General features: G+C 45.6%; 1 protein-coding gene across 3 annotated transcripts in view; it reads left to right on the top strand.

Moving 5' to 3' along the window:
• Positions 1-5,195: 5,195 nt before the first annotated feature.
• TAF1 (TATA-box binding protein associated factor 1) overlaps positions 5,196-10,307 on the top strand; it is a 75,030-nt gene continuing 69,918 nt past the window's right edge. For all 3 annotated transcript variants that reach the window (XM_044305518.1, XM_044305517.1, XM_044305516.1), the window contains exons 1-2: positions 5,196-5,325; positions 10,070-10,187. In XM_044305518.1, coding sequence (XP_044161453.1) covers positions 5,218-5,325; positions 10,070-10,187 — 226 coding nt within the window. In that variant the 5' untranslated portion in view covers positions 5,196-5,217. The remainder of the gene's footprint in view (positions 5,326-10,069; positions 10,188-10,307) is intronic.

The raw sequence follows: 10,307 nt of genomic DNA, 5'->3' as shown, positions 1-10,307 counted from the left end.
GGTATCGCCGTACTCAGGAGAAGTTGGGCAATGTGTTTTGGGGTGTCATTTTACATATACCCATGCTGGGTGAGAAAAATATCTTGGTCAAATGCCAACTTTGTATAAAAAAATGGGAAAAGTTGTCTTTTGCCAAGATATTTCTCTCACCCAGCATGGGTATATGTAAAATGACACCCCAAAACACATTCCCCAACTTCTCCTGCGTACGGCGATACCAGATGTGTGACACTTTTTTGATGCCAAGGTGGGCAAAGGGGCACATATTCCAAAGTGCACCTTTCGGATTTCACCGGTCATTTTTTACAGATTTTGATTGCAAAGTTCTTCTCACACATATGGGCCCCTAAATTGCCAGGGCAGTATAACTACCCCACAAGTGACCCCATTTTGGAAAGAAGACACCCCAAGGTATTCCGTGAGGGGCATGGCGAGTTCCTAGAATTTTTTATTTTTTGTCGCAAGTTAGTGGAATATGAGACTTTGTAAGAAAAAAATAAAAAATAAAAATCATCATCATTTTCCGCTAACTTGTGACAAAAAATAAAAGTTCTATGAACTCACTATGCCCATCAGCGAATACCTTAGGGTGTCTACTTTCCGAAATGGGGTCATTTGTGGGGTTTTTCTACTGTTTGGGCATTGTAGAACCTCAGGAAACATGACAGGTGCTCAGAAAGTCAGAGCTGCTTCAAAAAGCGGAAATTCACATTTTTGTACCATAGTTTGTAAACGCTATAACTTTTACCCAAACCATTTTTTTTTTTTGCCCAAACATTTTTTTTTATCAAAGACATGTAGAACAATAAATTTGGCGAAAAATTTATATATGGATGTCGTTTTTTTTGCAAAATTTTACAGCTGAAAGTGAAAAATGTCTTTTTTTTGCAAAAAAATCGTTACATTTTGATTAATAACAGAAAAAGTAAAAATGTCAGCAGCAATAAAATACCACCAAATGAAAGCTGTATTAGTGAGAAGAAAAGAAGGTAAAATTCATTTGGGTGGTAAGTTGCATGACCGAGCGATAAACGGTGAAAGTAGTGTAGTGCCGAAGTGTAACAAGTGGCCTGGTCATGAAGGGGGTTTCAGCTAGCGGGGCTGAAGTGGTTAACCTAAGAATAAAGACAAAATCTATTATAACATCACCATGACAGACAACTGACAATGCATAAAGACAAACACTGTTGTATCATTATCACAAGTAAAATACCCAAGGAGTAATGACTATCTCTATTGTGACATCATCACAACAGAACTCTGCCCAGGAAAAAAGACACAATTGTTATATCCCAATAGAACACACACACATTAGAGTAGTGTCACATGCAACTTTGTCTGACAGGTTTAGAGGCAAGTTTTTGACCCTATGTCAGAAATGGATTCAGCAGAAAGGAGAACTATACGTCTTTCCTTTATATTTCCCATTCCCCTAAACCCACTTCTGGTCATGGCTCAAAAAACTGCATCAAAAACTGCCAGGAAAAGCTGTTTGTGACAGCACCCTTATTGGGACATCATGACAACAGATCACAATCTATACAGAGTATTGTGATATCATCACAGAACACAAACAAGGAATAAAGACAAACATGTATGACATCATCAAAAAAAACACAGCCAAGTAGTAATGACAAACACTACTGAGATGTTATCACATTGCCTAGTAGATAACACAACCACTGTTGTCACATTATCACAACAGAATTCTGCCTGGGAAAAAAGATAAACACTAGTGTGACATCACAACAGAACACAGACCAGGAATATGGACAAACATTGCTGTGACAGTCCATAGTAAGGTTGTCCAGCTCACCTTGTATTACTATCCTTGCTTTATACCCCCACGTGCACGGAAACCATAGGTTTTAAGCTCATGTTCGCGTTTTCCTGCAGGATCAGATCTTGGATTACTTAAAACACTAACGAGATCCATAGACCACATTGCCATCCATTGTTTTTACTAATGAGCACATATTTTAATTGCTTTTGCATAAAAACAGGATAGCAACACAAGTAACGCCCAAATCAACTTGATCCCTAGTTTTGGCTCACAATAACTAATCAAAATAACTGACCAAATAACTGAAGTGTGAACTCAGCCTAACATGAGGTTTTTCCTCCTGGATTTTCAAGTGGAAAAACTGCAGCGTAATACAGTACCTTACAGTACATGTTGCTTTGCCATATCTCCACAACCAATCTAAAGATCAGCTGAGAGGGTAACATTGTGGGACACACCGAAGGGGTATTCCCATCTCAAACATTTAAGAGATATCAACAGGATTGGCTGAGACATGCTCCTATCTCTAGAACACAGCTCTGTCCCACCTGGATGTGGCGGTCAGAAGTATTGAAACAGCAGAGTGGGCTATACTATTGTGTTTCCGTATGGGTGAGTTCACACCACCAATATCTACAGGTCCTTCTAAAAAAATTAGCATATTGTGATAAAGTTCATTATTTTCTGTAATGTACTGATAAACATTAGACTTTCATATATTTTAGATTCATTACACACAACTGAAGTAGGTCAAGCCTTTTATTGTTTTAATATTGATGATTTTGGCATACAGCTCATGAAAACCCCAAATTTCTATCTAAAAAAATTAGCATATTTCATCCGACCAATAAAAGAAAAGTGTTTTTAATACAAAAAAAGTCAACCTTCAAATAATTATGTTCAGTTCTGCACTCAATACTTGGTCGGGAATCCTTTTGCAGAAATGACTGCTTCAATGCGGCGTGGCATGGAGGCAATCAGCCTGTGGCACTGCTGAGGTGTTATGGAGGCCCAGGATGCTTCGATAGTGGCCTTAAGCTCATCCAGAGTGTTGGGTCTTGCGTCTCTCAACTTTCTCTTCCCAATATCCCACAGATTCTCTATGGGGTTCAGGTCAGGAGAGTTGGCAGGCCAATTGAGCACAGTAATACCATGGTCAGTAAACCATTTACCAGTGGTTTTGGCACTGTGAGCAGGTGCCAGGTCGTGCTGAAAAATGAAATCTTCATCTCCATAAAGCTTTTCAGCAGATGGAAGCATGAAGTGCTCCAAAATCTCCTGATAGCTAGCTGCATTGACCCTGCCCTTGATAAAACACAGTGGACCAACACCAGCAGCTGACATGGCACCCCCAGACCATCACTGACTGTGGGTACTTGACACTGGACTTCAGGCATTTTGGCATTTCCCTCTCCCCAGTCTTCCTCCAGACTCTGGCACCTTGATTTCCGAATGACATGCAACAGTCCAGTGCTGCTTCTCTGTAGCCCAGGTCAGGCGCTTCTGCCGCTGTTTCTGGTTCAAAAGTGGCTTGACCTGGGGAATGCGGCACCTGTAGCCCATTTCCTGCACACGCCTGTACACGGTGGCTCTGGATGTTTCTACTCCAGACTCAGTCCACTGCTTCCGCAGGTCCCCCAAGGTCTGGAATCGGTCCTTCTCCACAATCTTCCTCAGGGTCCGGTCACCTCTTCTCGTTGTGCAGCGTTTTCTGCCACACTTTTTCCTTCCCACAGACTTCCCACTGAGGTGCCTTGATACAGCACTCTGGGAACAGCCTATTCGTTCAGAAATCTCTTTCTGTGTCTTACCCTCTTGCTTGAGGGTGTCAATGATGGCCTTCTGGACAGCAGTCAGGTCGGCAGTCTTACCCATGATTGCGGTTTTGAGTAATGAACCAGGCTGGGAGTTTTTAAAAGCCTCAGGAATCTTTTGCAGGTGTTTAGAGTTAATTAGTTGATTCAGATGATTAGGTTAATAGCTCGTTTAGAGAACCTTTTCATGATATGCTAATTTTTTTAGATAGGAATTTGGGGTTTTCATGAGCTGTATGCCAAAATCATCAATATTAAAACAATAAAAGGCTTGAACTACTTCAGTTGTGTGTAATGAATCTAAAATATATGAAAGTCTAATGTTTATCAGTACATTACAGGAAATAATGAACTTTATCAGAATATGCTAATTTTTTGAGAAGAAACTGTATGTCCTTCCGTTATAGAAACAGAACGAAAATAACAAAAGTTTTATTGTCACGAGGCGCCGGCTTCACGTTCTCCCTCCTCAGTGCCGCCGGCGCCTTGCGGTTAGTACGGAGCGAGGACGTGCGCTGCGTCCTCGTCTATACAACAACGGGGGGCGGGGAGGAGCCGACCGCACTAACCTCCTCAGCATCCTCCACTCCCATGGCAACTGTAAGGAGTCCGAGCACCGAGCTGAGCACTCGGCTGGCTCCCTCCGGTAGTTGGAGCCCCACCGTGTCGATTACTTCGGAGCCCAGCACTTTGCTCTCTGAGGCTGATGTCAGGACACAGCGCGAGCGCTGATTGTGTATCCACGGTGCATGTTCGAGATTTCAGGCGCAACAAACACATTACACCGGCGATGAGCAGTGAATAAATTAGCAGTGGGGCGCCGCTGGGCTCCAAAGTAATGGGAGCGGCTGGGCTCCAACTGCCGGAGGGACGTGCCCTTGGGCTCCTTATTGAGGTACTTTGCATATTAATAAAACCGATTCTTTAGACCGAATAAAAGACACAGGCAGTAATACTAGTAAATCGTGGAGACTGATGTGGTGATGTTATTAGCTCAGTATGTGAAATCCAGGAGACAGTGTGATTTTTACCATGTAGTATCAGGGATGAGCGAAGTTCTGTTTTTAAGTTCGGCGTACAAGGTTCGGCCTAGCTAAGAATTCCGCTACCATGAGTTATGGTCCGTGGTAGCGGAATCCATAACGGAATTCTTAGATAACCCGAACCTTGTACGCCGAACTTGGAAACGAAAGTTCACTCAACGCTATGTAGTATTATTCCCTTCTAACATCTGGCCATGGAGTAGGAGTTCACTGAGGCCACACTGCAGTGCTGCCCCATTACACAGACAGCGCTATTACACTTCCTGTGTCTTGCTCAGCATTCTGGGAGTTGTAGTTTCACCTCAGATTTACTTATTATAGAACAGGGCTGGCGAGGACCACAAGTAGACGCTGCATGGTGTCACTACATATACAGCTACTGCCCCTTCACTGCATCCACTGCACGCTCATTCTCATACACCATTCTTCTTGGAGACTAACAGACAGCGTCTCACTCTCCGCTTCCAAAGCACCGGAAACGGAAGTCCGTGCGTTCCAGCGCGTTTCTTTACCCCCGGCCACTTCCTGAGTTTTTCAGAGACACTTCCGGTTAAGTGGCGCTCACTTCCGGCTTACAATGTCGGACTCGGAAAGTGATGAGGAGCGGCCGTTTTCAATCACAGGCTTTCTGTTCGGGAATATCAATGAGGACGGACAGCTGGAGGGTGACTCGGTGCTGGACAAGGTGAAGGGCCAGAGGGATCAGATGTGGGAGCGCACAGACCCCGGACCCTGTAATGTTGTCATAGGGGACTGAGGATGACCTGTGCTTGCTGGTTATTGTAGTGCACATCTCTTGTCTATACTTAGAGCCAGTGCAGTAATGTATATAGCTCAGGGTGTAGCTGATATTCTCTGAGGGATGCTCCTTACATTGCTTTCTCTCACAGTGCAGGTGACATGGGTTGTCCATAGTAACTGGTGACATCCCAGTGTTTTGCAGCCATTGCGGTGACTGCCTTCCCTGTTGTCAGTGTCTTTGCTGTGCCTGCACCTATCTATAGCGACGTGGCTGTGCCTGCAACCATCTGTCTATAGCGACGTGGCTGTGCCTGCATCTGTCTATAGCGACGTGGCTGCGCCTGCACCTGTCTATAGCGACGTGGCTGTGGCTGCGCCTGCACCTGTCTATAGCGACGTGGCTGTGCCTGCACCTGCACCTATCTATAGCGACGTGGCTGTGCCTGCACCTATCTATAGCGACGTGGCTGTGCCTGCACCTATCTATAGCGACGTGGCTGTGCCTGCACCTATCTATAGCGACGTGGCTGTGCCTGCACCTGTCTATAGCGACGTGGCTGTGCCTGCACCTGTCTATAGCGACGTGGCTGTGCCTGCACCTGTCTATAGCGACGTGGCTGTGCCTGCACCTATCTATAGCGACGTGGCTGTGCCTGCACCTATCTATAGCGACGTGGCTGTGCCTGCACCTATCTATAGCGACGTGGCTGTGCCTGCACCTATCTATAGCGACGTGGCTGTGCCTGCACCTGTCTATAGCGACGTGGCTGTGCCTGCACCTGTCTATAGCGACGTGGCTGTGCCTGCACCTATCTATAGCGACGTGGCTGTGCCTGCACCTATCTATAGCGACGTGGCTGTGCCTGCACCTATCTATAGCGACGTGGCTGTGCCTGCACCTATCTATAGCGACGTGGCTGTGCCTGCACCTGTCTATAGCGACGTGGCTGTGCCTGCACCTGTCTATAGCGACGTGGCTGTGCCTGCACCTGTCTATAGCGACGTGGCTGTGCCTGCACCTGTCTATAGCGACGTGGCTGTGCCTGCACCTGTCTATAGCGACGTGGCTGTGCCTGCACCTGTCTATAGCGACGTGGCTGTGCCTGCACCTGTCTATAGCGACGTGGCTGTGCCTGCACCTGTCTATAGCGACGTGGCTGTGCCTGCACCTGTCTATAGCGACGTGGCTGTGCCTGCACCTGTCTATAGCGACGTGGCTGTGCCTGCACCTGTCTATAGCGACGTGGCTGTGCCTGCACCTGTCTATAGCGACGTGGCTGTGCCTGCACCTGTCTATAGCGACGTGGCTGTGCCTGCACCTGTCTATAGCGACGTGGCTGTGCCTGCACCTGTCTATAGCGACGTGGCTGTGCCTGCACCTGTCTATAGCGACGTGGCTGTGCCTGCACCTGTCTATAGCGACGTGGCTGTGCCTGCACCTGTCTATAGCGACGTGGCTGTGCCCGCAGCCATCTGTCTATAGCGACGTGGCTGTGCCCGCAGCCATCTGTCTATAGCGACGTGGCTGTGCCCGCAGCCATCTGTCTATAGCGACGTGGCTGTGCCCGCAGCCATCTGTCTATAGCGACGTGGCTGTGCCCGCAGCCATCTGTCTATAGCGACGTGGCTGTGCCCGCAGCCATCTGTCTATAGCGACGTGGCTGTGCCCGCAGCCATCTGTCTATAGCGACGTGGCTGTGCCCGCAGTCTGGGTTGATGTGCATTATAAAACGCTCCTTTACATTATCTCCTCACAGCTGTATAAGAATGGCAGAGAAGGGCTTGTCTGCACTGGTGTTTTTGCCGTACTCTATGCCTTTTGATTGCTTTGGACTGATGCAACTTTTCCGCCATTTATGTGACTGATCAGTCTTGATCAACTGTTTTAACTAAAACTGCCAGAAAGTCAGTGTGAACATGGTCCAGATCTGTCACTTCACTTACAGCCCTTCATTAGAGAAGCTCATTAATTTATTTATTTGGCCACTGTCACAACACCATCATTCAGATCGATCAGCAGGGCGATGGTTACCTGTGCTGAGCACCTGAATAGAGGTTAAACTATGATACTGCATGGCTGAGAAAAATGAAGTTTTAATATATGCAAATAAGCCCCTAGGAGCAACAGGGGAGTTGCCATTACACTTAAAGGCTCAGCTCTCTCTGCAACTGCTGCACCCTTTGCATGTTGATTGACAGGACCAGACAGTGTAAACGTGATCACTAGTGTTGAGCGAAGCGAGCTTCGGAAGCTTCATCCAAAGTCACTTTGTTCAAAACTTCGGAATAAAACTGTACGGAGATCCGTCTCTGTACAGTATTAGAATGTATGGGCTCTGATGAGCCGAAGTCAGTTATTCACTGAATTGCACGTGACTTCGTTGAATAAATTCGGTAGTTGATTTTTAAAGTGGAAAAACACGTTAAAACTTGAAACCGAACTCCGCTTCGGTTCTGACTAGTACCTCAGAACCGATGCCGAGTTTGGTTTCAGGTTTTAAAGTGGTTTTCCACTTTAAATATCAACTACTAAAATTATTCAACGAAGTCACGCGCGGCTTCGTGAATAACTAACTTCGGCTTATCAGAGCCCATACATTCTAATACTGTACAGAGACGGATCTCCGTACAGTATTAGGCCTAATGCACATGACCGTTGTTTTGGTCGCATCAGAGCCACAGTTTTTGCGGCTCGGATGCGGACCCATTTACTTCAATGGGGCCGCAAAAGATGCGGCTAGCACACCGTGTCCTGTCTGCATCCGTTGCTCCGTTCCGTGGGCCCGCAAAAAAAATATAACCTGTCCTGTTCTTGTCCGTTTTGTGGACAAGAACAGGCAGTTATATTAATGGTTGTCTGTGCCGTTCCCAAAATTACGGAACGCACACGGACGCCATCTGTGTTTTGCGGATCCGCAATTTGCGGGCCGCAAAACACACAAAGGGTGGTGTGCATATGTAGCCTTATTCTGAAGTGTTGAACGAACGACTTTGGATAAAGCATCCTCTCACGCCTGACCCTTACTTCTAGAGTCAATCAAAGTTGGGGGCAGTTTCAGAGAGTAGAGCCTCTAGGTGTAAAGGCAACGCCTCCGTTGCTCCTAGGGGCTCATTTGCATATATTAAAACTTAATTTTTCACAGCAATGAACACAAGACCAACACAGATGTCTGCAGCTGCCAAGTGCACATGTCACAGGTCAGCCAGTGTCATATGTACAAATCTGCTGACAGATGCCCTTTATAGGAGGACCCCGCTTACACAACCTGTTGGAAGTGTATAAGGGCATAACGGGATCACAGAGGGATGAGAGCAGCGTCAGCCTCATGATGTCAGCTTAGGACTGTACAATCCCTCATCCATGCAGAATAATAGCTAACAATATGATCCCCGGGGCGCCTCCTTTATAACATTAAAGGATACCTATGATTTTCCCAATCCTCTGACATATCATAGTGTAATGGTCAGAAGTTTTGATCAGTTGGATTTGGGTGCTTAGACCCCCATGGATTACTATAATGAAGGGGCAGAGGGGCTCCGCGGCTCGCTGTGCTCTTTCATTTTTGCCCGGCTTGCTAGTTTCAGCCTGCCGGATCTTTCTGCATTCCGCTATTGCATCCAGCCCCATCAACTATAATGGGGGCCGGCGGAGATCCGGCCGCTGCCCGGGAAATATGCTGGGAACTGGCCAGAAGACCGCTGTGCAGGGGTTCCTAGAAAGTCCATAGACACTGCTGGCTCCACTGTCTGAGCAATGCTGCGCAGAGGTGCACAGAAATGAACTGGCGCAGCACTCCACCAGCTGCACCTGGACCCCCACCAATCAAAACTTCTGACATTGCAGAAGCTCGTGAAAATGCTAGGTACCCTTTAATCCAGGTGGGGTGTAACGGACAGGCCAGCCAATAACATTAGTAAGGTAATCAGACCAAACCTATCAGAAAACACGGTATAGCCATTCCACCTATTTAAGAGACCATCCTCACCACATCAGCCAGTACCCCTTGAAAAAACTAGCGCGAAATGTGCGTTGGGGAGTGGACTGGTGGTGGTCGTGTGTTGGTTAGTATTTTCTATGTGCCTATTACATTTTTGCTGCTCTATTGCCTCAGTCAGCCCTTGTGGTGTGTATCTTCACCCACATGTTTAGGTGTCTGGTGTGTGTGTGTGTGTGTGTGTATATATATATATATATATATATATATATATATATATATATATATATATATATATATATATATATATATATATATATATATATATATATATATATATATAGTTTTTTTTGTACTATGTATTTTCGAGCCATAGTGGTTTGGTTGAATAAACCTTTTTTACTAGTGACCAATCATAATTTTTGCACTTTACAAATATATACAAACAGTCCACCATCGGTCCTCTTGGTTTTTAATATTTTTATGTATTGTGACCTGTGTTAAATGTGTTTTTGTGACTTGTGCCAATTATGTCCTTTTGTGATTCTCAATAAAATTATCTTTTGATTACCTCAGTATTATATGTGTTTTTGTACCTAATTGACCCATTTCCTTTGGTTGGTTCTCATGATATAGTTAGGGGTGGGTCCTGGACTTAGATTTTGGGCTGTATATAGGTTTCTTAGCCTTTAATTTGGATCAAAAATCTTTAACATTTCTGTTTCTTTTTTTTTTTCTTTTTTTTTTTTATAGGAGTCAAAGAAGCACCTTGCAGGGTTGGGGGCTCTTGGCCTTGGGAATCTTATTACAGAAATCACATCCAGTGTAGACGAGGCCGCAGAAACTGACGGGGTGAACTTGGATGAAGATGGTAAAGACATTCTGTGTAGTATAAGGTTTATGTTTAGCACAACATTTGTACTTAATAGAAGTGCAGATAGAAAGCTGCAATTTTTGTCAGCCATTTTGGAAGTTCTACAGACCTTGGTCA

This window comes from Bufo gargarizans, chromosome 9 (genome assembly GCF_014858855.1).
Source record: "Bufo gargarizans isolate SCDJY-AF-19 chromosome 9, ASM1485885v1, whole genome shotgun sequence".
Lineage (NCBI taxonomy): Eukaryota > Metazoa > Chordata > Amphibia > Anura > Bufonidae > Bufo > Bufo gargarizans.
This window is presented reverse-complemented; position numbering and strand designations above follow the sequence as displayed.